General features: G+C 50.7%; 10 protein-coding genes across 10 annotated transcripts, besides 2 other annotated features; 6 read left to right on the forward strand and 4 right to left on the reverse strand.

Moving 5' to 3' along the window:
* Window positions 1-1593: 1593 nt before the first annotated feature.
* NFIA_087910 (uncharacterized protein) lies at window positions 1594-1927 on the reverse strand (the record flags this gene model as incomplete). Its single annotated transcript, XM_001260731.1, is given in 2 exon segments — window positions 1594-1860; window positions 1871-1927. The coding sequence occupies 2 exon segments, from the start codon at window positions 1925-1927 to the stop codon at window positions 1594-1596; spliced, it is 324 nt and encodes a 107-aa protein (XP_001260732.1).
* A 57-nt stretch (window positions 1928-1984) lies between these two features.
* Window positions 1985-2605, reverse strand: NFIA_087920 (uncharacterized protein; the record flags this gene model as incomplete). The annotated part of the gene is made up of 2 exons (XM_001260732.1): window positions 1985-2245; window positions 2390-2605. 2 exons carry the CDS (start codon window positions 2603-2605, stop codon window positions 1985-1987), a joined length of 477 nt encoding a protein of 158 aa, XP_001260733.1.
* Window positions 2606-3755: 1150 nt separating this feature from the next.
* On the reverse strand, window positions 3756-6581 carry NFIA_087930 (VIT and vWA domain-containing protein; the record flags this gene model as incomplete). The annotated part of the gene is made up of 1 exon (XM_001260733.1): window positions 3756-6581. One exon carries the CDS (start codon window positions 6579-6581, stop codon window positions 3756-3758), a length of 2826 nt encoding a protein of 941 aa, XP_001260734.1.
* Window positions 6582-7330: 749 nt separating this feature from the next.
* On the reverse strand, window positions 7331-8708 carry NFIA_087940 (putative MFS monocarboxylate transporter; the record flags this gene model as incomplete). Its single annotated transcript, XM_001260734.1, has 2 exons — window positions 7331-8451; window positions 8504-8708. The coding sequence occupies 2 exons, from the start codon at window positions 8706-8708 to the stop codon at window positions 7331-7333; spliced, it is 1326 nt and encodes a 441-aa protein (XP_001260735.1).
* A 2362-nt stretch (window positions 8709-11070) lies between these two features.
* On the forward strand, window positions 11071-11444 carry NFIA_087950 (uncharacterized protein; the record flags this gene model as incomplete). Its single annotated transcript, XM_001260735.1, has 2 exons — window positions 11071-11221; window positions 11302-11444. The coding sequence occupies 2 exons, from the start codon at window positions 11071-11073 to the stop codon at window positions 11442-11444; spliced, it is 294 nt and encodes a 97-aa protein (XP_001260736.1).
* Window positions 11445-12652: 1208 nt separating this feature from the next.
* NFIA_087960 (uncharacterized protein) lies at window positions 12653-14779 on the forward strand (the record flags this gene model as incomplete). The annotated part of the gene is made up of 4 exons (XM_001260736.1): window positions 12653-12949; window positions 13564-13862; window positions 14379-14549; window positions 14677-14779. The coding sequence occupies 4 exons, from the start codon at window positions 12653-12655 to the stop codon at window positions 14777-14779; spliced, it is 870 nt and encodes a 289-aa protein (XP_001260737.1).
* Window positions 13035-13070: a microsatellite.
* Window positions 13035-13071: a microsatellite.
* Window positions 14780-15861: 1082 nt separating the features above from the next.
* Window positions 15862-16231, forward strand: NFIA_087970 (uncharacterized protein; the record flags this gene model as incomplete). Its single annotated transcript, XM_001260737.1, has 2 exons — window positions 15862-15945; window positions 16061-16231. The coding sequence occupies 2 exons, from the start codon at window positions 15862-15864 to the stop codon at window positions 16229-16231; spliced, it is 255 nt and encodes an 84-aa protein (XP_001260738.1).
* A 1139-nt stretch (window positions 16232-17370) lies between these two features.
* Window positions 17371-18173, forward strand: NFIA_087980 (uncharacterized protein; the record flags this gene model as incomplete). Its single annotated transcript, XM_001260738.1, has 3 exons — window positions 17371-17584; window positions 17642-17919; window positions 18030-18173. 3 exons carry the CDS (start codon window positions 17371-17373, stop codon window positions 18171-18173), a joined length of 636 nt encoding a protein of 211 aa, XP_001260739.1.
* Window positions 18174-20291: 2118 nt separating this feature from the next.
* Window positions 20292-21498, forward strand: NFIA_087990 (uncharacterized protein; the record flags this gene model as incomplete). Its single annotated transcript, XM_001260739.1, has 3 exons — window positions 20292-20559; window positions 20954-21080; window positions 21252-21498. The coding sequence occupies 3 exons, from the start codon at window positions 20292-20294 to the stop codon at window positions 21496-21498; spliced, it is 642 nt and encodes a 213-aa protein (XP_001260740.1).
* Window positions 21499-22412: 914 nt separating this feature from the next.
* On the forward strand, window positions 22413-23262 carry NFIA_088000 (uncharacterized protein; the record flags this gene model as incomplete). Its single annotated transcript, XM_001260740.1, has 3 exons — window positions 22413-22627; window positions 22683-22816; window positions 23006-23262. 3 exons carry the CDS (start codon window positions 22413-22415, stop codon window positions 23260-23262), a joined length of 606 nt encoding a protein of 201 aa, XP_001260741.1.
* Between the last annotated feature and the right edge of the window lie 1709 nt (window positions 23263-24971).

The following is a 24971-nucleotide window of genomic DNA, read 5'->3' on the forward strand; positions in this document are numbered from 1 at the left end:
CAGAGCTAAGTGGTTGGCGCTATGAAGAGCAACTCCATATTCTTTGGGCACAGATCTGGGGTTAGATTGTATTCGTCCCCTTAACCAAGTCATTTGACAAGATGTTCGGTCTTTACCCCTACCCCTTTTGATCCTCCGTCCCCAATCTATCCAGGAGTCTTTCGAGGTCGTATGGTTTGTCCTAGCGGTATTCCTTCGGCGACAACAGGGGCCGTTCAGCCTGCTTTTGTTCGAAGGATCAGGGTGAGGATAGCGTTCAAGATGGGCCACAGAAAGCAGTCGATCCCATACAGCGCAGGTCACTTGCTCCTTCAAGGAGCCGGGACTTGTCGGCCGTATATCTTCAATCGCCTTGGTATCGCAAGGGCGTTAGCTTCGTCCAGTGGTGGCAACAATTTTCAAGCCAAGAACGGCATCTGAGTGATCTCACTGCCTGAACAGAGATGTCCTTGCTTCAATTGATTGATAGTTGGCACCTCGGCTGCTTTGGAAATGTCATCCGATTCTCCACCGTGTTGTCAATGTTGGTGGTGCATCAGAAATGGGCAAGGAGGCATGCGCATTCTTGCAGAACCTCCACGGCAGTTTGCTATTCCTCCTACCACGGATAAACCTGCCTGGAGCTTTCGAACAAGCAGTGCAACACTCCGTTGCCGCGATCCCACGCGTCTGGAGTAGAACGGCATTTTGGTGTTCATTTCTGATCTCTTTGGTGATACCGACATCGCTTTTCGATGGCCAATCGACATCGCAAGCTCGCTCCAGTAGAGCTCCCAGAGACTCTTGTGTTTGGTCGCGAAGGAAGTATCTCACCATAGTTGGATCAGTGTAATGTATTCAGCTTCACACGTAGACAAAGAGACGACTGTTTGTAGCTTGTTGATGACCATACGACTGCTGGTGTCTGTCATTGGGTATGAGTTGCTGTCCTGCGTAACATTAGCATGAGATCACGAGAACAGGCGTTCTAATAATTAAGAAAGAAGAATATGGAGAAGCTGTGCTTACTTTGCTATGTTGCTAATTGCTGATATTGGAGTTTGAGTTCAAACTTCATAGAGGAGAAAGAAGAGAGAAGACTGCCGATCAATCCGCAGTCATTTATCAAGATCTAGAAGACCACTGATTGGTACAGCAGCGATATTCAAAGTCATAAAGCAGAATTTGCGGTAAGTCATTCAAGTCACCAGCGACAGCGGCGGCCTTCAAGTGGGGGTTTCCAGGGAAAAGGAAAGCCGAGGAATTGATCCTCATCGCAATTGGGAACTATGACTGCGTCAATTCACAGTCTGAACGTCCTCCTGGACATGACCCTACCTGAATCCCCGGGTTCAGGTAGTCCGTCTCTGTGATAGTGTGTCGTCCCTCTGCCTAGGTCCTGGATCAATCTTCGTGACGCCCTGCCTTGATCTGACCTCGTCGGCAATCGTAAGATAGCCAACAGAACCTAGAATCCACAGAGCTATAACTTTGGGGCGCTTTTTGAAACGCATCTCGTATGGAGTCACGTTCTTGGCGAACGGGCGAGATGTTCTTGACCAGAACGACTCCTTTCATGGTTTGACCCAAAGTTTGCGCGGAATGGTCTTATCATCAATGATGTTCGTCGGAGCAGCCTTGCTGCGCTTGCTGCTCACGAGGCGAACCCTGCGTCTCCCTCTCCCGCTTGCGGCCCTTCGGAGTCATCCGCGCCCTCATTCGATCAATATCTTGTTGTGGCAGGACGAGGTCATACAGGGCCTGCGCCCCTAGCTGACTGGCTGGCTGGCTGAGCATGCGGCGGAGACAATCCTCCGCAGCTCGCTGGATGACCTCGACCTCTGCCAGGTCGGCCCCATCATGAAGACGGGTCGGAACGTGCTGCCGTCACCATGGGCCGAAGGAGATCATGTAATTGTGCTGCCAATTCAGAGAGTGCCTTCACCATGTTATTACGCTCCACCCAACGAGAGATAGTGTGCTCCTGAAAGATCGACCAGACCTTCTACCGGCTGCGCTGCCCCAGCCGGTGGACGCGGTCAACCACCTGAAAGAGGGTGTTCATGTTGAGCGGTGGCTCAAGGAGAATAACACGGCTGCATTCGCTGTGAAGATTCAGCCCGTGGGTGAGGAGGATATCGGTGTTCGACTTAGCATCGGTAAGCTCCGCCGCATCAATTACTGCACGGACGTTCGTAACGTCTGATTTGATTCGCGGCATCTGGACGCGGTTCTCCTTGTCCTCAGGATCCGATGCCAGAGTTTCCTAGTGGAGTTGTCTTTTTCCTGCGGTGAGTCTGATGATTGACAGAATCCATCTCTATGGAGTCAATTATCAATTCAGCTGCTGCTGCAACTGCTTGCATTTCCTGCGTATGTAGACTCTGGTTAGCGCTCTCCATGTACGCACGTGCACGAAGCCACTCTCCAGCCTCAGCGATCGATCGTAAGTTACGGTGCGGAAATGCCTTGACTGTCTTGATGCCTGGATCGGAGTACCGTGTCCGAGAAGCAGGGTCATATTCAGCAGTTGGTGCGGTTCAACTGTGTCTTTCCACTCCTTCACCCACACTTGAAGGAGGCGCCTAGGGACGACAACCAGATTTAAGCCATCGCGGAGTGCCATGTATTTGGCAGTAGGGCCTGCCTGCACGCAGGGACAGCAGATGGGGAAGTCTGCAGCGCTTGGGCTGCGACAAGGCCTGGAAAATGCTCTGGGAAAGTTGGCGTAATGTATTGTTTGCTCCAGCCTCAATTATGTCTTCAGTCAGGTCAACTCCCATCTGGTGGGAGGTATATGAATGTCTCCCGAGGAGCCCCAAGCTGTTGTGACGTACATCCCCGGCGTCTCCATGAAAACGGCGAGAGTGAGTGAGGCCGCGTGTCCTTCCGGAATCAAGTTCGTTATTCCATCAGTGAGTACCTCTCTTGCGGAACCAGATATCCAGATTCTGCATCATGAGACAGGCCAAGCCGCTTATAAGTATCTATCTAATGAACCACTGAAGTCAGTACCATATCTGAGAACATTCGTGTGGAGGTAATCCGTCTTACTGGAAGAATCTTCAGACATAGTTAGAAGTTAAATCGATTACTTGTGGACGTATGGATATAGCAAACGGGTTTTATATACCAGATGGAGGGAAGGCAGGCGATGAGAGAGTAGGAGAAGGAAGTATCTGAAGGGGTTAACTAACAGTCTTTATATAGAGCCAGACATCATATGATTGAATGGAAAGTAGTGAATGAAAAATATTGAATGCTGTAAAATAATGCCTCTTTATAGCAAGTGGATTACAAAGATAGTGAATATGGATCAGAGACAGCAAATACATCCCTGTAAGAAATGAACAACTCAAAGCGGATATTCCCTTTGACGAGCTGTCTACTAAAGGGATACAGTATGTACTCTCCTTCCCCTCCTTGCATTACAGATGCTAAGCTAGCTGGATACCTCTCTTCATCCGTCGACGGCAATGAGTCCAGCAACCGGGGGATACCACTGCGAGGGGATTGTTGTTCAAAGAGCGACATGTATAGCAAGCGAATTAAGACAGTAAGATCAAAGTACTGTAATACTCGTAACCTATCTACTCAATGAGGCCAATTGCAGCCAAAAGTAAAATCCTGAACGAAATTCTGCGTTGCCAAAAGCATCAATCACCTCAGAACCCCGAGGATTGGAGCCCTTCAATCAAGATATAGTCATTTGGTACACCAACAAATATTGAACTATAGCCAAAGTCCTAACGCCAGCGACGACCATACATTTAAGCTCATACTAAGGCAATGATCTTATTCTCCTTCGCTTTGAGGACATCTCCCGTCTCTCCCATCTCCACGAGTTGCTGTCTCTTCCACCCCTCAGCCTTGTCGTACACCAATTCCCAGACCGAGCGATCACCAGCACACTTGGTGATGAGGTACGCCATGACCAACATGGTCGCAATGACCGTCAGATTAGAGCCTCTACTGTCCTTCTGGAATAGTTTCATCAGCCGAGCACGAATATCTCGCTCATCCAGCCCTAAGGCGTTCATCAGCTCCTCTGACCATGTCCAGTAACCCTCGAACGACTGCAAGGCAATAATCCTGTGGACTCTGCTAGCTGCTCCGGTCGTCTCATTGCCGAATGTAGAAGACAAGATAGGAGACGTCGGGGTATACCCAACAGCGCCATCGGAGTCTGCGCCTTCCATCTCCATCATATCCTCCGAGACGTGGGCGGGCGGACAGATTGCCGGCTCCGTCAGTGCATCAAATCCAAGTCCCATCCCTGGAGCCGAAGGCGGAGCCAGTGCTGATGCCTTCATATCCACGAATCTTGCAACTCCAGGCGCACCGAATAACGACTCTGGGACTGCCCTTGCTGTTGAAGTCTTAGCCCAGCGCTGCTCTGAATTCGACGACCTTGATGTTTCTCCTGCCCGTAAACGTGCACTGAACCGGGTCCCTTGTGACGGTGGTGTCGGTGGCACTATCTTCCTATGCGCTTTTGAGGATACCCTCCTGCACTTGGCGCGAGCAGGACCGGGTACTGCTGCGCTAACCTGGTGGACGGTACTTCCTTCGCCAGTAGCCTTGGAGGTAGGCAGGTCGGCAATATCCCTCTCTTTCTCCTGGTCCGAGGTGCTGTCTTTCTCTAGGGCGATGAACGAGCAGTGCTTGCCTGTTACTTGGAACTGGGTTCCGAGTTTCTCGCATTCGCGAGCGATGATGCGTTCTTTTGAGGCGGGATGGAGATTATTGAATGAGTTTCCGTTGCCGGTTGCGGCGGCGAGCCAGCCGTGTCCTTCCTCGAGCTCGATCATGGCTTTTCGAACGGCAAGTTGGTGGATTGTCTCTCCCGTGCCAATGTCGTCGATGGGAATGCGCAGGACAAGCGGACCTTGCTTGGATGTGGCTCGGAAAATGAGGGCTTTGGGATTCTGCATGTTTGCTGAACCTAGGAGGTATGCTGTGGTCCGAATGAAAGGGTAGAGAGGAGGGATTTTGTATGGTGCTTGGATGGTCTGGGGAGGTGTAAGGATCGGCAGGGGTTCGCTGTCCGTCTTCTGCTCGTCCTCCTTGTAGTTTGCATCAAAGAGGGAAATCGGATGCTGCTTCGTTTCCGTCTCATCGACAGCCATGGTCTTCGGCCGCTCCGGGAGAACGACCTCAAAATCCTCGCCAGTGTCATCATGTTCGATCTCCAGCTTGTAGTCGGAAATATGTGGCGTCAGCGCTCCCTTGAGCATGCGCACTACCTTCCTGTCCAGCTCTTCGTAGTTCACCACCAACTGCGAGAAGCCATTCCCAGCCCGCGCAATCCCCTCGACGAGCGAATGCGACGCCCCATTGCCGATTCCAAGTGAGAAGAACCGTGCACTGTTGTCAGCTGCCGTCTCACGAATGAATTTGAAGAGTGTCTGTTGGTTCCAGATTTGTCCATCCGTCAGTATCAGGACCTCCAATTCCTTGTCCTTCATCCGACTGTGGACCGTAGCCTCGACGGCCTCCTGCATCTCCGTTCCGCCCATATCTGCACGGACGCCGTCGACAAAGCTCAGAGCTTCCTGAAGGCTCTCGGCAGTGTAGAAAAGGCTCTGTATCCAAAGGAAGGAGTGCGCGCTGCCAAACGAGCAGATATTGAAACACACTCCTACCGGGAGACTCTTGAGGAAGACTCTGAGGGCTGACTTGAGAGTGTCGATTTTGTCCATCATACTCCCACTGCGATCGATCACAAAGATAATCTCCGGCTTAATCGGCTCAAGGCCGAACTTCGGGACAAGAGTCGTCATAATCGCCCGTTGGTTTGGGATAGTCGGGTGCGTCTCCACCATCGCACGGGGCGTGTCGAGTCCATCCGCCTTGACAAGGAGGACAAAGTCGCGCGTCAGAGCCGTCCGATCTTCCTTAAGATTGACACTTGCAGACGCCTGCGCCGGATTGAACGCCTTGTCAGACGTACCGGACACCGACACCGACACCCGTCCCAGCGCCACGCTCAGCGAATGACTCGTCGACTGAATCTCCCGGATAACAGCCGTACTCTCCATCTGCACATCCACAGTAATAGAAATACCCTCCACATCTGCCTCCAGCGGCATGCTCATATCCTCCGCCCGATAGCCATACCGCGGCGCAATAGAATTAGGCAGCGTATACCGCACCGCATCACTCTGCGCATCCTGCTTCAGCTCTCCGATAAGGGTAATTTCCACGACGACCTTCTCTCCAGGCCCGACGTTCCCAAGTCGAATGGAGAATACATCCGAGGCACTCAGCGAATGGGCCATCAGCGCTGCAGACTCGCCCTTTGAGACGGCATCGTCATATTCCGCCTTGGCTTGCTTGCTTGGCTTGACCCGGCTGTGCAGGGTGCGGTCGCCGATCAGGCAGTCGAAACTTACTACGCTGACGCCATCGTAGAGCGGGAAGGTGTATGAGACTTCTTCCAGGGGGTTCTTGGATGGGTTTGTGTACGTTTGAGTGAGCACCGTTCTGGAGACGGATGAGAGGATACTTGCATGGGCTTTGATGCCAATACGGGGGAGGTAGACTGGCTTTGCTTGAGGGTGGGTGTAGTAGCTACACCCGCAGAGATATGTGACTGTCATCTTGGTTCTCAACTTGTTGGATGATTGAATGATTGAACAGGTGGAGATCGGACAGTCTATATATACTAGTAGTAGTACTAGTGCGTAGTGTTATAAGCAGCAAGCGGACGGACCTCGTCCACCAATTATTAATGAGTCATGTTGGGGCCTAGAATCGCTGAGCCACTGAATTTATGAACCTTGTCTACCTTAGCTGCAGAATGAGGCAAATAACGATCTGACGTAGCTAGATAGTCTTGATATACTTGAACGATGATATGTCTCGCTAAATTATCCTGTTTCGGAAGGCCACCAGTCAACATTCTTCCTTCTCATCAATACATTCATATGTCATATACATGACAGACATCGTTACTTCTTAATTGAGGACATCAGTTGATGTTCCACGCTCTAGGCCAAGCATGCATGCTCTCCCATCTGGAGCTCTAGTCCATATTGTTTTATGGTTGGGGAAGTTGAATGACTAGCGGCAGGTATATATAACCAGATGAACACAGGATAATGTTACCCAACCTCCAAGGGCTCATGAGACAGATCCAACTGTATGTCTTTCTCATAAATGTAACCGGTAGCGACGGACAGAAATCTACAAACACGGATGCAATATGTATTTCAGTAGTTAATCGTGTCCGCAGGCTGCTGAAAGATGAAGTGGACCGACGATATCCGAGTTCAAGGACTGCGGATGAATTCCAAGCGGTCAAACATGACTTTCACTCTATTTAGTCAACACGACGAGTCATGCATCACTACAGCTTGACCCTCCACTTCCACCTCCAATCCAACAAGGCCCATCGAGCCATGACTACACTCACCAGTCCCACCATGAGAACAGCCGAGTAGAAACCGATCAGCACCTGCGGAGTAGTCGACTGCAGCAGCTCTCCTCCGACAGGAACAGTCAACAACACCCCAAACGCAGCAACGCTGTAGATGGTCCCGTAGAACCTCCCATATTCCTCAGTCCGACACAGCTGGCCCGCACATACAGGCGCCAGGGACAGCCATCCCCCAGACCCAAAGCCAAAAATGGCGACAACAGCGTACAATGTAGCTTGGCCGCGAGAGCCAAACGGGAGCCACACGGAACTCATCACCAAAAGCGTCATGACGACCAGCGCCAGGAGAATGTTGAACCGGCCGAGTTGATCGGCTGCTAAACCGGGAAGCACCCTCCCCAAAAAGCTCATGCTGTTGAGTAGGGTGAGGGAGTAGAATTGCACGTCAAGAGGGAAACCAGCATAACGGACGTAAGTGGGTAACAGCGCTGCGCAGCCAAAGATGATAAACTCAAACGAAAAGACCGCGACCGCGAGGAAGCACAGTCGTGGAGATCTGAAAGCGCCAAAGTCAACGATTGCGCGGCTGCGATGACCGGTTGGAAGTCGTCCTTTGACCAGGATAATACCAGCCGTGTAGCAGGCGATCGCCATGAATGCAATCGCCCGGATAGCCCAGGTCCATCCCAGTTGCGGGAAGAGTTTGCGCAGCAGCAGCGGGATGATGGCCCCTCCGGCGGAGGAACCGCCCATGCAGATTCCCGAGGCAAGCGCCCGGCGACGATTAAACCAGTGGCTCAGCACGGCGATGGAGACGGTTGTAATGACAGCAGATGAGATGCCTCCTAATACGCTGAGACAGAGGACAAAGTGCCAGTACTCTCTGCATTGTGCCAGCAGAAGATAGGAGGCAATGTTGGCGAGGGATCCACCCACCAACAGAATCCGCGGTCCATATCGATCAAACAGAGGCCCGACTTGGACTCCAAGGAATAGAGTCAGGAAAACAAGAATAGCGGTGATCCAGCCCACATCACGGACGGTGTACTCTGCCAGCTGGTTGGTGCTGATGTAGTCCTGGACCGATCCGACTGTCGTGTGTCAGTAGCCGTGCTCCGTTAGAATGAAAATGGAGATGGATACCTGCAGTCTGAAAACCAAACGATGGAAACATCATCAGAGATGAGCCCAGGAGACAAGTCCAGGCTTCCCAGCCTCCTTCTGGATAGGCCCAACTGACTCTGCCCTCCGTTTGCATATCTCCGTCTGGCTCTGCCAATGGATTGGTGGGTTGGTCCTGGTGTATTGGCGCTATTTCGTAGCTGTCTGCACTGCTGGATTGATGCATCTTGTTAAACCTTCAATTAACTGTCTTGATGAAGAAAAAATGAAGTTGCAAACATCCATGGTGCAGGGGAGGTGAATTTTGGTATCGGTGGATCAAATGTCGTCCAAAGGGCGCATCCCTCACCCAATCCCATTGATCCCGTATAACAAAAACAAAAAGATCAATCCAAACACTCTTGGATAGCATATATGACATGTTTATTTGGATATTCTAGCGCTCTCAGTGCAACTGGACAGCTGTCTATACTGTGGATGAAGTCATACATGTGATGAACGGCTACTGACAATGAGACAGGACAACTCAGGAATAACTTCACCCAAATTTTCTTCGGAATGGTAGTTGTTTGTAGGTAGCAATTACTCTAGGAGTATAAGCTCCTTGTTGCAAGTGGCCATGCTTCGGATAGCTTCATGTCTTCTCGTTTGGGTAAGGGAAGTTGCAGCATTGCGTAGACTTCTCCCTTCATACTATCTTTGCAACAAGTTTTCTATCTTGCTCAAACTCTGGCAACATAAATATCTTCATAGAGTTCTCCTCAAACGATCGCCACACAACTATATACTTTTTTCGTTCTTATCATATTGTCCTTCGAACTGTGTACCTTCACTAATGGACCAATTCACTTCCCACCGGGGCGTCTATTCACTGTAATCATTACTTTTCCATGTATCTCATTCACTATTACAAGCCTGCGCCCACTTTTTCAATCAAGTTCCATCTTTCACCCTATCTCTCTTCTTCATTTGCTTTGCCACGACCTCCTTGCTAATTATTCCACTTCTACCACAACTTCCTAATTATCTTTTCTTGCTTGCTCATTACTGCTACCACAGTTTGAACCGTCAGTTGTCTTCCAGTACCTCATGACGGTCAATCTGAGAAACCTGCGAAGAGAGAGGCAAGGCAGAGGCATTGCCAGGGAGGTAAGCATTCCCTTTGACATTTCCTTCCGGTTTGCGAGCAACCTGTTGGTCTGATAAACTATGCGGCCTGCTACATCACAGAGAATGGACGATTGCCGACTTTGCGTATAGAAACATGGTCACCACACGCTCTGCCTCCTGCCGCAATGCCGCCTCTGCTCGCGTCGCTGCTTTCGAGCAATGTTATAAGTGTCTCCAGTCCCCGGCTTACCGGGCTTCCGGCGTGCTCCCATTTTGCACAGGATACTCTGCTTCGGGTGCTAAGTGCCCCCGTTGCAAGGATCTGCACCAGGCGTGTCAGGACACCACGCGGTCAAAACCATCCGGGCCAGATTCCATCAAGCGGTTGCCAGGCTGGAAGTGCACAACGTTTGGTTCCTCACGGCTACGCCGCTGTACAACCGTGCATTTGATATGTGCGGTTACCCGGCAACGAATCCGTCGAGTGCATGCGTCGTTGCGGCCTCGAAAACATGTCAAGGATATCTGCGTCCAGACTGGCCGCGCCAGTTATCGCAAAGGTCCAACTGAGAAAGTCCCAGTTCAAAAACGTCGACACCTGGTCCTTTGCAGACATTGAACCTGCTCGGGGCATTGGGAAAGGCCTAGCGAACAATGAAACTACTGTCTTGAGATGTAGCAGCTGGTGTGATCAAGATTGCGAGGTTCAACTGGGGCCATGCATACAGACACCATTTCCGCGTCGCAGATCTCAAACGAACCATTTTGAAAGAATCAGTGTTGTTGATTGCAACTAGGTATGCGCAGATTGTACCCCTGGACTCCTCTACTTCTTGGACACGAGTTCGTCTGAGACCTTCATAAGCCTCTTTATGGATGATCGTTTCCCCATAGATTCTTTCGCTTATACGTCTCCTGCAGGTATTTGCTAGATTTTTTCGCAGACTTTTACGTCTACATCGGACGACGCCAGGAACGAATTTGCCTACTCAACTTCTCCCTTGCCTCCCCAAGACTATGACTTCCGTGCGCCACTCGCAGTTATCGAAGCTGGCTGGTCAGAGTCTCACAAACGCTTTATGGAGAATATGATTGGGGGCCATCCATATGTCAATGTCGCCCTCATCATCGAGTTTACACAGAAGGATAGACCCAATCTGGCACATGAATGCCATGGTAACTGGATGAGAAAGGTAGAATTTGACTGGTGAGAGCAAAACCTCGGTTCACAACACATGTTGGTCTCCTGCATTCTACTGTACGATATTGCTAACCCTGATGGTGACACTGATATTCACACCCTCTTAAGACACAGCAAGCAATCTACTTCTCATACGGCTTGCGTTAGCGTTCTGGATTACTAACTTCTTGTTCTTTGTTAGGCTCCGTTAAGCTTGCCTTCTAGAATCAGACGTCGGACACGATACTACGTTCGCTCGACTGGACTAATCGGAGACGACATCCCTCCGCTGCGTATAATGACCATTGACCTGGGAAACCCACCAAGGCTACACGAGGACCACAATACCCGTTTTGGGAAGCTCCTGAGTGAAATGAAGAAGGGCCACGGCAGCGCTGGCGCAGAGGCGTATGACGCGGGTGCCCCTGGCGGTGACAGCCAGGGGGATGGTGATGTGGCTCGTCGAGATGTTCCACGGACTCGAGAGACAACAGAGTGTCGAAGCTACTGCCATCATGACTCCCAAAAGATCTCTTATGGTCCTCCGTCAAGCAACAGATACGCCTCATGATCATCGAGTACCTCGACCATGCTTCCGCAGTGGCACTGAAGAACGCCAACAAATACCTCTGTTCCGTTGTCACCGTTGAGAACCCAAACACCTGGAGTTAAAGTGCGAGAAGACAACATCGCTGAACAACAAGAGCTAAAGCGCCACGGCTCGGATGTTAAGAAACCCCAAAAGCCCCGGCCCCGCTGGCCGGGGCCGGGGCCTTGCTGCGCTTTTCGGCGTTATTATGGGTTTCGTTTGGCTCTTCTATGGGTGGGTTTGCGACTTCAGACCTTGCTAGTCCATGTCTAACTGTGATATAGAGTGAAACTGCTATCTCAGAGCTCGCAGCGCCCTTACCAGAATACTATTTCGGCAACATTCTGGGCGCTGAGGTATGCGCCCTACAAAGTCTCAGACTCTTGGAGCTTTTTCTCTTCTCTTTTTGGCCTTCTGAGAAAATGGTCGCTGGAAGCAAGAGATTTTCCGTGACTCGAATGATTACATTTAATGGACTTCCTGGAGAGCCGAGATGGCCGGTAAACAGGCGTTCAAAGACCGGGCTCTGTTCTTACCATTCTGGTATGAAGGGTTCTTGGGACCCCTCCGACTATCAGTATGTTATTGTTGAGCACTTGTTGAGTCTTCAGTTGCGGTGACATTGCTGACTGAACGAGCCGGTGGCCTTTCAATCAGAGCCACCATGACTGGCTATGAGTCCTGGTTTGTGTCTTTCGTTTTCGCTGTGGTATCAGTCAGCGGCCTTCTAGATCTTGATGGATGGCTGCAGATCGGATCGCCAGCTATTGAGCCTCCGGCCTATCGTTCTCGAATTCGAGCTCCTGGCAAACAGCGAGGACCCAGACAAGTTCACATGGAGGAGCTTCAGGGGTGCACAGCTTCTACGCAACAGACCAGCTAGCACCGACAGCGAATTTTTCGACTAATTATACACTGTCAACCTCCGATTTACAGGCCGCAGAAGGACAGGAAGACGAACCGGTAAGGCTACCGAAACTCTCCTTTAGTATGATGCTAATAACTTTCAGAACCCCTATCTCATCACGGAATTCCACACGATCTCGACACTGACGATTGACGCACGATTTCAAAATAATGACTCTCTGGTATTCTACCAAAGTATCCGAGGGGTGCCGTAAAGGGGTTGTGGAGCCATCCTTTTCTCATTGAATACGTCCTACTGCTACCGGTGTCTCCAAGCGCCCACATACCGCGCAACGGGTATACTCCCTGGACACTATTCTTCCATCTCACTTCCGCCTTCCTGCTCCCTTTGTCTCTGTACCCCTAATACTTCATCTTATTCCTGATGGTCTTGGGTTTGGACGCGCAAGACTTCCGACAGCGCAAACGGAGCGTCTGGATTGTCGCACTTCATCGCTCCATGGGACTTGTCCTTGCAAAGGATACATTTGCTTCCTCTGCTCGGGCTATTCTCCGAGTCATCTTCGTGAGTAGTCTCTTTCCTGGCGATGATAAAACCTTGCGCAGAAGCTCGAATGAGGAACAGACTGATACCAAACCCTATACTAACACTTTCTGTCATAGTTACTCAACGTCGCATGTCCTCCCTTTCCCTCACGACGGAACCCGCAAGCAATACGAGGTTTGATCCTTAGCTTTCAACGAACCCGGACGGCGCCCAAAGAAGACATCTTGGGCTTGTTCCGTCGTGAGGGAAAGGGGAGAACAAAAAAAAAAAAAAAAAAAAAAAAAAAAAAAAAAAAAGTTCGCCAGAATGCATCTGTCGGGGACCTTGAGATCAAACCCTAAGTTATGCAACCACCTGCACTCCAGTATCAGCGATTAGCAACATGCCGGAGTGAGCACACATCCTTCATGCCTGAGTAAGCATACGTCTTCTACATATGCTTCTTTGTCAATATCAAAGCACTTTACGAAGCACAGCAACACCTGCACATTGAATGGTCAGCTAATGAGTCCCATGCAGTCTAGAGGTGGCACACACTATACCCTACAGTTACACATTCAAACGCCTTGCCCACCTGCGTCGTCTCTCGCCCCCCCTCCTCGGTCCGGGCCGCGCTCCTGTCGAGGAGCATTGCTACCGGTGCCTACAGGCGCCCGGACGGGGTGGGGGGGGCGCCGTTGCCGTTTTGCAACGGCTATCGGCAGAATGGGGCGAAGTGCCTCCGTTGTCGGGCCCTCCACCAGCCCTGCCAATCCGTGCGTTTCCCTTGTGCTCTGTTTTCGTCGCAGATACTGATTTTTGCTCTTCTTTTGAAGTTCCCTGCGGCTGCCCTCCCCGAGGCCCGTGCCGTCGTCGCCGCCCAGGTGGCTTTGGAGGTCGCGCATCCCCGTGCTGCTGGTGTCGCCCTGGGGGCCGTCGCCTGCGCGGCTCGGGCCTTTCGGGCTCGGGTCGCCGCGGGCGGCGGTCCCCTGCCGCGCGGGTCCGCCCCTGCTGCCGCTGCCGCCCCTTTCGTGTCTGCGCCGGGGTCTCCGATGGCAGCGCCTGCTCCTGCAGGTATTTGGGCCGCCGCTGTCCAGTTCTTTTCTGGGTAAGTAGGGTCTGCGTTCTTCTGGCAGTACCAGTATTGGGCTAACTGCGTCATATAGACTGTAGTTTGCGCAGCGGGCAGATCCGAGCGCTGTAAAGGACTAGGTATGTGTATCCTGATTTCCAAACCCCTCCCAGTTGCTCATCTTTCTACATTGCCGGCACAATCAGAGCACCTGTTAAGATACAGACTAGGACAAAGAAACTTTACCGCTTGTATATGCTTGCCTTTGTTGTCGGGCCAACTCGCGCGTTATATGGATGATGGCCCGTGTGTCTCCGGGTTTTATTCGACTTACGAGAGACCTGGTGGGAAGATGCTACCAAGGCAGCCATGCATTCGCGTCGTGGAAGAGCTCAAATGAGTTGTTTCTAATGAACAAGGAGATGGCTCTGTTGATAATACTAGCAACAACGACGACTTGAAGATCATGCAGTCTGAGTGTCATGAGAGAAACGAGTGCATGAAGGTCACCCACCTATTTCGACGTCTACGCAATCACTAACTATTGAACAGGCATGTGCCAGCAGGGGAGAAAGGCCCGGGCCGCTTGGGCGACGGTGCTCTGCCGCGTGGTGCCCCTCCTGCGTCGGCCCCGACCCCCCCGTTCGTCTCTGCGCCAGGCTCTCCCATGGCTGCGGCTGCTCCTGTGGGGTTCTGGAGTCGTGCACTCCAGTTCTTCGCTGGGTGAGTAGGGTCTGCGTTCTCCGGGCTATACCAGTATTGGGCTAACTGTGTTGCCTCTTGAGAATTTTCGTCGATCTGCTATGAAACAGACCATGGCCAGAGGCAGATCAACTCGGCGAGGCGGCAGGCAAGCTCTGGATCAAGATACAGATCGGTCTACCCACTCGACCCAAATGGATGTGGACGACACTCCGGTCCAAATATCCCAGGCAGACGACGTTCGGCCATAGTGATATACCATGGTTCCTGGTTACGAGCAGATGCCCCTTTTCTACCGTCTCCAGATGGAAGGGAATCTCTTTTGCTGGAACTTGGCCAGGCAAGTGAGACGCGGGCTGTATCCGCTTCCTTTTGGGCCTGACTCCAAGTAGCAGACCTACCAGCATTAAGGACTTTCGTCCAAGAAGCTCGAGCAGCTCCACGCTTATGCGAGATGCTATCCGACACCTTCTATGCGCTTCCCTAGATTTGGCGTCAGAACCCGACGCACATCCGAGGAGACGATCTCCTTGCGAGAGTCTGCGGCAACGGCCACTGGCCGCCAGCCGATATCGGTTACTTCTTCAGCAAGGGGACAATGACAATCGGACAACATCTTACAACGCGATCCCCTATATCTCCTAACACTAAATAATATAAGGATCATACCGCATTACACCAAAACAATACTGGTTGCCCTCGCCAAATCGATAGGAATGTGATACACACCCGATATGCCATCAATGTTGTGGAAAAACACCTTGTCGAGATACTCTCCAGCGGCAAATCTTTCAGAATATGGATCGCATTTCCTTATGACCGGAAGGAGGCTCATATTGTACTTGACACAGGATCTCGCTCATTCAAGAATTCAACGGTTCGTTCGCCTTCAACAGTTCAATTGTCAAGGATTCTCGAACGGCGGCTGGACAGCATGGATGTTGTGGACCTCCCGCCTGGAGAGGGCAGCGGCCACTGCCTTTAGTGGTCGTTCCCGCTGATGTTGGGGGAGATGTAAGTCCGAGGATCCTGATGATGGCGAGTCACTATTAGTGGCCATGACCCTAAAGGGGAGGACTTGGTTCGTCCATATTCATCTCTGTCATCCAAAAAGTCTCTACCACCGCTCCGTTGCACCTTTGCGGCTGTGGGCAACATCTGCTCTCGTTCCTGCTATTGCATGAGACAATTACTATGATTTCTGGGTGATCACCAAAGCTCCGGCAAGCAGTTACAGGAAGAACCGAGAACCGCGTACAATCCGCATTGACTCATCAACAGGATTGGCGCTGATACCCCCCCACTCCAGCGGAAGGTGTTGAGTTAAAATTCAATGACCTCGAAGCCGACGAGTCTGAGAATTCTCGCTGGCTCACAAGCGCGGACTCTTCATCAAGAGTCGGATCGATCCGAACAAGTACGTATGGAATAGGAAAAAGCTGAGAAAGTTGGTTCTCCTTACCTCAAGGCTGGGTTTCCATTATGTTGAGTCTGCGCTGCACGCTGAGAGCATACTAACTATCTGCAGTAAGCTGAAGACTGGTGTGGAAGCCAAAGGCATCAAGGCGGGCAAAACGGTTGATAAGAAGACGCTCCAGCACTTTTTCGAGACTGCAAAAGATTCTGCAATTGAGACCGTCGGTCTTTCTGATGCCAAAAACCCACATAGCAGCCGCATCCCTAGGCCAGCTTGGCTGGGATGATCCAGGCGTGATGGGCGAGACGAGACTGCTATTTAGTGGCCCTATCAGTGAAGCCCAGGAGTTCTTAACAAAGGCGGCCACTTACCGGATGACCAGGGTGAGTTGGTATTCTTGCCTTTATTTGCCAACTCTGCTCACAAACTCACCCTCCAGGATGTTGATATACTACGTGTCACCGATTAGTCTCCCAATTACCAGACCGGTTCGAGGAGAGAGCGCAGCCAATATACTTCACCAGCAATCCCAGTGGCTGACCCAGGTGGACGACATCCCACAGGAGTTGGTAAGCTTGCTTGAAACTTCACACCTCTGGCATTGGACGAAGGCTGATCAATACATCAATAGCCGCCTATCTTCCATCGCAGCGGTGGGCTGAATTCATAGAGAGCAGCCGACCCTGCGGTTTCTGAATAATGCAAGACGGCATCAGATTCACGCCTACATCCACTGTGTCTTACACAATGACAACGCACTGGGTCATAAGATCCAAGTCTGAAAAGGAGATTCGGGCAATCCTGGAAGATAAGCGGAATTTCAGATATGCAAAGGGCAGAAAGGATCCGAATGCAAGAGAACTTAAATGAAAACTGTGCTGATGATGAACAACCTTGCAAGGAGCCGCTGAGGTCTTCAGGTCTTGATCAATCTGGGGTGAATTCGCCGACACTGTTCAAAGGCATCGAATCCAAAACTGCGCAGAATTACCAACCAGTTCAGGAGACCAGGATATCAGGCCCTGGGCTGCAGAGCTCATCATTCCCGGACACTCCTGTCCAGATGCAGGAAACTGCAGAGGACGGTGGATGGCTCAAGCACCAATCTGGGGGAGTTCCGGAGCTCAGGTAAAGCCATTGGTTAGGCTTGCTAAGCTTGCTCTTGTCATATGAGCTTTCTCCGGGTTCATTCGCCAACGCGCTGCAATCGATATCACCAAGTTATCACCTCATGGATAGCACATCACCATTGCAGGCAGAAAACCTCGTCGAATACTGCCGTATATCAAGATGCAACACTGCGCCTATGGTCATTGTTCGCAACAAGTCGTAAGTTTATTGGAACCGTTGTCGGCTACTTCTCGCATTCGTCGTCGTCAGTTAATTCGTTACCATTCCTTCTTCGATTCGTTCCCGGACGATACGATGCACATTCCTGATCGCCGCGGAGTGGTTGCGGCCAAGCATCACCTTGCACTGACTGCACAAGAGAAGTCGTGCGTCACTCTCCTTGATGTTGTTCGTAACCTTGAGTGGTCCTTCGGTAGGGACGGTGAGCCAAAGACCAAGCCGATTATGAATTCTGTTCAGCAATCCGCCGTCATTCTCTACAGGCGTTTCTCCTGCTCCCTCTTCTTCCGTAAGTGTTTCCTTCGAGTTCTCAGCTCGTCAGCGTCGAGTCATGGTTGCTAACCAGGTAAGTCATCCGATGATCTGCTCGTCGCGTTGAATGCCCGCCGTCGTTTGCCTGTCGTTGTGTCGTCTGGTTCCTCTTCGGAGGACGATGAGTCCACCAGTTCCCACTCCGGTGCCGCCACCTCTCCCCCTTTGGGGTCCTTGTTCAGTCTCCCGCTGAGTACCATGTCGCCCCGGACCAGCCAGCCTCCCGCCGCCAGTCCGCAGCCCGCTAGCTCGCCTCTGGCGAGTCCCGTTCTGGGCGGTTCTCCGCTACGGGCCAAGGGCCAAGTGCTGGGCGTTTGTGCAGATGAACGATCACTAGTAACAATTGGAGTGATTTGCCATCCTTTTTAAACCAGAACATATCCAGAGAAAGACTAACTGCTGATCGGAATACATTGTTCCAGACAACGAAACTGCCCACACCGCACAGCAATGAGACTTCGATCAGCATCGGCATACTTGCTATAATGGATCGACAATGTCCTCGGCAGTCTGGTGCCCACCGTGTGGTTGACGACAGCCGCCATACCTACCTGCGCATGCAATGACGTTGGACGACATAGACTTCGATGTGGACTGAGCCATCTGCCGTTTGTCGCCCCTTGGATCTTCTTGTCTACAAGATCCACTGCTGCAGCATGCGTTCCTGTCCGGGAAACAGAAAACAGGACGCCAAGGACGCGAGGACGATCTGGGAAGTGATATACGCTCTAGGGCTTGTTCCACGCAGAGCCGCACTTAGAGCTGCAGCAAGGATACTCATTCGGTTTCTACAGGCAATGCCAGAACTACGGGGAGCTCAGGTTGCAATTACGAGAGCCATCCTTTTGGGACGCATTAGAAATCCGGCGTGGGAAGAGAGAGAACGCTCAAAGGAGCCAGATTTGAGATCGATAAACATGACCATAATCAACTACCATTCTGGAGGCCCACCGCGTCAGACTCTCAACACGTTACACCTGCCCCAGTTATCGAGAATGAGTCTTGATGGCAGACTCCCCTTGGATTGGTCCTGTCGTCTCTAGGCCCAGTACCGGCTGGTGCCACGAAGAGGAACTTCTCTTGCCGCATACTGAATGTCCTGGAGGAGCCACAAACCTACAGAGCCAATGAGGACCACCAATGACACGGAAGACATACTGGTGGTTCAGACACAGCAGAAGATGTTCCCATCTTGAACGAGTCTCCAATAACCCTTCTGCAGCTGAACGATGGACGGGGGGAGATCAGGAACAGTTTTAGGCTAGTACGGACTCTCTGTCGTCTATCTGGCCTGATGTGTTCTCACCTCTCTTCTGCACTGTTCCCGGACACAGCCAGAGAGAACGACAACGCCACCTGGAGGGAGGACTTCAGCAGCTGTGACGATGTAAGAGACACATGAGTTGAGGGAAGATAACATGCTCGTTCGTCTTCCCTCGAGACCACATCATGATTATATCGAAAGCCGAGGGCGAGCGCCTTGGCAAAACAATGGGACATTCTCTCGGCAGACCACAAGGAGCACATACGCTCCGCCATCCGCAAAGCAATTAAAGTGCTCAGAAGCATTGGGTAATTCTGGAAAGCATAATGTGCTATACTCGCCGGAGACGCAGGCCGTGACCATGCTTGACTTTGAGCTCAAGCCGGCCTGCGGCGAAAGTACTATGAGCCCAGACCGTCCAGAGATGTACACAGTCTTGGGACATCCAGCGTCTCAGGCCAACTGTTTGTCATCTTGGCGCTGCTTTCACACCAATATGGATAAGATACACGTATCCTGTTAGCACATTCCACAAAGATTGTTCCCCAAGAAAGGGGCCGCCAATCCAGGCCGCGGAGACGGACGATGACAATAACACAGTTAAGAGAGACGCCTTCGGCTCCGGTTGAAAGGCCTGTCAAGCAAAGCAATTCAAAACGACCATGTCCGATGGTTGGTCTGCGTGGTCTGCAATAAAGGCACGCGGTTTACGACTATTCACATGAAGTGCCACTGAGTGGTGGCTCACTTCAATGGAGGATCAATAGATCATCTGAGAAATATTTCTGACTATCATTCTCTACCATCTCCATACAGACAATGTAAGCTCACAGATATCTTGTATATTAACAGCCAGCTAATCAGGGAACAGCCATTTACCACTTTGCCAGAAACCACTTACACCAGCCAAAATGAGCCTTCAACCTGGGGTCGAAGCCGCAGAGGCATTGAAGCTAGCAGGTTTGACCATGAAGCGCCAATAAGACAAAGGACACCCCCCAATTATCTTCCAGTCAGGAGATAAGTTTTTTCTGCGTCTACACAAGGGCTACAGTGTGCCCAAAGCGGTATCCCCGAAGTCCAGCGATCAATACGCTGGCCCATTCAGCGTCCTGCAGCGTGGCGGCCCTTTAGCCTACAAGCTTGATCTACCGGAGACCTGGCGGATCCACCCCGTGATATCTATCGCACACCTCGAACGCTATCCATCAGGCAGCGACTTTCTTCGACCGCCCTACACCAGGTCCTGTTCAGGTGGAAGGCCAGGATGCGCAAACTGCTTATGGAACTCCAAAGGCTCGCAGTGTTCGTTTTATCTTGGCAAAGGACGCGGCTGGGACGCAAAACATGACTCGTAAGTGTTTCTTCCTTGAATATCCACATTCGGTTCCCTTTTTATTGATAATGGTATTCGAATAGGATGTTCCTTCAACGGGGCGGCCTTTTGGCTGTCATGAATGGCGATCCTGTCCGAGCCTGGCCCCTTGAATCAGTCGACCAGCCTGCTGCCCATACCCCGTCGAAGAAGAATGACGTCGTCGAAAAGGCCACAACTCCGGACGTCTTTGTTTCGTCTCCGTCGGAGGGTCTCCTTACCCGTTCACAAAAGAAGCAGTCGTTGTCAGTACGGATCCAAAAGATCATCGCAAAGCAAACCCATCCGACGAGAAGCATTTCTTTGATCAACTGTGTGCTGTGCCCTTCCTGATTTCCATGGCATCAAAATATGGTACCTTATTGACCTTCCACAATGAGCACCGGGCCGCAAGTGTTCAGGACTATAAGGGCGCCGTAACTGGCGTCTGGGACCTCCTCCTGAACCATTATTTCAATCAAAGTCATGGTTTTGTCCATAGAACACAGGACAAAGTCAAAGGGTGGTATGTTGATATGAGCAGCTACTAATAGCTATTTCGAGGACACGCGGACCGCAAGGGAGTATGACAAATCTGGTTCCTCACAGCTACATCCGTGTTCAACCGGACGTTTGATATGTGTGGCTATATAGCCATCCTATACTCCGGTTCCAGTCGGTCCGACGTTGTCGCATTCTCCTTGGATACTTCTATTCAGACGCGATAGTTGAAGATCTGCCAGAGGAATTGAAGGCATACGAGCCGGGCCACTATCGCCGCAAACGGACTATTTCGCCATTGGAAGTCTCATGCGGAAAGGACCCTGAGGACATCGCCATGAAAGAGGCAAGGGTGTACGACTTTCATGCTCCTCTTGATAGAGGAACTGCAGATGGTTGGGTTGAAGCCATGCAATAATCGATCGCCCGGGAAGCCCTCCATCTTAACTCGCCCAGACACAACCAGTTCCCTGGGTCTACTCCGATGGCACAGGTGATCCAGAAGACTCAACGAACTGGGAGTAGACTGACAGCAGAGGATGTCATCTTCAGTGGGTTGATGACTATAAGCAAGCTCCGCTCCAACGAGAGCAAGGAAGAGGAAGTTTTGCCTCCTGTTAACCGCTGTCTATGGACAGTGGTGCGCAAAACTCGTCGTGCAAGGCAGACTCGATTGGCCGAGATGTTCCAGTGCAGCTGGACTGAGGATGAGAAGCTCCATTTTCACCATGCCAACTACCAAGATATTAATGAGGAAAAAGACAAGAAATAACTCACATGTCTTTCCCCCAGAGAAACTGCAAGAGATGAGGGATCTCTATGGTGAGATGCAGCAAGAAGGGCCCAAGGATGCTTAAACCATTTCTGCAGATCCCAGTGGCTCAATTGAATACGATACATGTTCCAAGAGCAACAAGTCATTGGAGAGCAGCAGAGTTTCTGGAAGTTCTGACTCCTGAGTCCCTGGAACACCACGAAAATTTGGAGATCGATAATGAGTCAGATATTAGTAGCACACTGGACATTGAGGAAATCAGCCAGGCAATGGTCTCGGGAGAAAGAGATGACCTTGAAGCAACCGGACTAACATTACAGTCCTCCAGGAGTGGGAAGGCTCAGATTAAAGTCATCCATTCCATCTTGGTGTCTCTGCAGGGTTGATAGGGGAAGGGAATCCTGGCTGCCCATGTTGACCTGGCTTGGTATGGGATCATTAGGTCTCCATTGCTGCAGCTAGCCAAGATCAACGAAGTGGTGACTTTAGGATGAATTGCCACTCAGTAAGATTTCATACCATGATGAGCGGATTCCTCTAGGGCTAATTTCATCCTCTATGCAGCAATGTGGTATTGATCCCAACAAGATGGTCAATAGGTGTATCAAGGGTGTACCATACATTAATGTCGTTCACTGTAAGAAATCAGCGCGGCACAACCTCCGTCCACTCGTGAGCCAGCCTTTAGTTGCTTGGTTTTTAGGTTGCAGCCATGCTGTAAATCATAGGGGTGTAATGATGAATTGAAAGGTATCGAGCCGAAACGGCTTACAATATTACTGTCTAATCCCTGACCATAATGTGGCTAGTAATTGTCTCAATAGATTGCAACCCCACGTCGAACTTTTCCTCTTTACATCCCTTGCCTGTAGCATCGTCTTCCGCAACATCGTCCTTTTCGAGGTGCTGTTATGGCGTCCACCGAGCAGACACTCGACAAGGCGTCCCCTGCCTTGTTTGAGATGGACCGCCGTCTGTCGATAAGCCAACAAAAGTCGGTGCCAACAGAAGTTAATACTGGTCCTGTGGCAATCAAATCCAGCACAGAAGGGGCGGAAGGGGAGCAAGAAAACAAGTCGCCCCGGAAGTATTTGACAGGCTGGAAACTATGGCTATTAACAATTGGGTATGTTTGGTTAGGCGCTTCCTGAGGCAAGCAAGGCAGTAAACTCACTGTGTAGTGTTTGGATTGCCCTCTTTCTCTCTACTATTGAGACCACCATTGTTAGTACTTCGCTGGTTTCCATCACCAACGCCTTGAATGGCTTCCTTATTAAGGACTGGGTTGTCACTGCTTACCTATTAACCTACACAGGTCAGTAACTAGAGAGGATTAAACTAATAAAGAATAGCTGATGAACAGGTCTAGGATTCCTCACTATCTTTGCTAAATTCAGCGATATCTTTGGAAGGAAGACAATGCTTGTCCTTGCACTAATTATTTTCTCTTTATCTTCCCTTCTCTGTGGCCTCTCTACGTCGATTATTGAACTGTGAGTTATAGAACTCGGTCCACCAGGCCATCCTGCCAATGCTCATGTATGGCTTAGGATTATATTCCGTGCATTCCAGGGTATTGGTGCATCAGGGATCTACTCTATGGTCATGGTGATTGCGCCAGATATGGTCCCTCCTGAGAAATATGGCAAGTATATGGGCATTGTATCAACTGTTTTCATTGTCGCCAGTGTCCTGGGTCCCATCCTTGGTGGCGTCATCAACACGCATTCTTCATGGAGATGGGTATTTCTTTTTAAGTAAGCAGACTGCAAGTGTTGGGCTTTCATTGAATGAGGTTAACCAATCCCAGTGTCCCAGGGGGTCTCGTGGCCCTTGTCCTGATCGTGTGGTGTCTACCAGCATCTGAGATGACTTCAAAGCTTACATTGCGCAAACGCCTGGGGACCAAGCTGTCCAAGTCAGGGTTTGTACGAGTTGATATATGGGGCATGTTTTTGTTGCTTACCTCTTCTGTTCTACTTGTCTTTGCTCTAGAGGAAGGAGGAAGTCGGTACCCATGGGACAGCACTGCCATCATCACCCCACTAGTGCTGGCGATCATTGCTGTGATTATTCTCGCAAGCTGGGAGGTTTTACTTGAAAGGAAAGGATCTGTCCAGGAGCCAGTGTTTCCTCCTAGCATTCTTAAGGATAGGCTGCTGACAGTGATGCTGCTGTAAGTTGCTATGAGACCTTAGTGCCCTCCTATTAACTTTGATTAGTACAGCCTTTTTTATTGGCTTCCCATTTGTGGCTATTGTTGTTAATATACCACAAAGAGCACAGGCAGTGAGCAGCCTGCCTCCACTTAGGGCTGGGCTTGCCTTGCTACCATTACTACTCACATCCCCCTTTGCAACAGCCTTATCTGGCTACTTAACCAGTAATTTGAAAATCCCACCCTTTTACCTTATCCTCGGCGCATCAATCCTACAGTTTATTGGTGTTGGGTTATCCTGCTCATACCCCACTGATCAGACCAAGGTTCCTCCATCGCAATATGGCTTTGAAGTGATCATGGGGATAGGTTTTGGACTAGGACTAACTACAATCCTCACATTTGCTCGTGCAGTGGCAGAGGAGAAGCATATAGGTAAGTTTCAACTAAATAAAATAACCACTGCCACTGCTTTACTAACTCCATTAAGCGGTCGTGATGGGTGCCATAACGCAGATCCGCGTGCTAGGAGGGACAATATCACTTGCAATCTGGTAATTTCCTTTCCCTTTCCCATTTCAGACGTCTATTGATTAAGAATAGTGCAACAATCCTCAACAATCATGTAAAGCCTCGCATCCAGTCAATTGTCTCGCCAGAGCAAGCACAGGCAATCTATAACTCACTATCTGCTATCCAAGACTTGACTCCATCGCAGCAGGCGGCAGTGAAAAAGGCGTTTGCTGAGGGCTATAATTTACAGAATGTATTCCTGACTGCACTCACAGCTCTGGGTCTTATAACAGCATGTTTCTTGTGGGAGAAGCATCCAAGAAAAGCAGTGTAGCTAGCTTAGTATAACAGTGTTGTTCACTTGGTATCTACCTGCATCTATGATTGTCAGGTTTTGGCGGCGGAATTGGGTCAGTCAGCCAGCCTAGTTTCAGCATAGTTTACTCGGTAAGAACCCGCAGTCTTCAACTACATGTCACAGACTCGGCAGCCAGATCATGCTAACAACAACACATGATCCTGAAGGTCGCTTCTGGGTAGCCTATGGTTCCGGCCCTGGGGTGAATATGTTCGGGTACCCCTCCAAGGGTGGTGACTATGTCCTGCGTAACTATTTCAGCATAGAGCTGGACTTTCTCAGACTTGACCGGTTCAATGACACTGAACGCACATCCAAGTTAGATCCTGTTGGCAAGCGAAAGAGGACGCACACTGCGACTGGAGTCAGTTACCATTCTCCTTTCCCCGTCTTTCTCTCTTTCTTGTCTTTCTTGAGTATGACCACATCGGTTTTAATGAC

Source organism: Aspergillus fischeri, genomic scaffold, assembly GCF_000149645.3.
Source record: "Aspergillus fischeri NRRL 181 1099437636264 genomic scaffold, whole genome shotgun sequence".
In the NCBI taxonomy this organism is placed as follows: Eukaryota; Fungi; Ascomycota; class Eurotiomycetes; order Eurotiales; family Aspergillaceae; genus Aspergillus; species Aspergillus fischeri.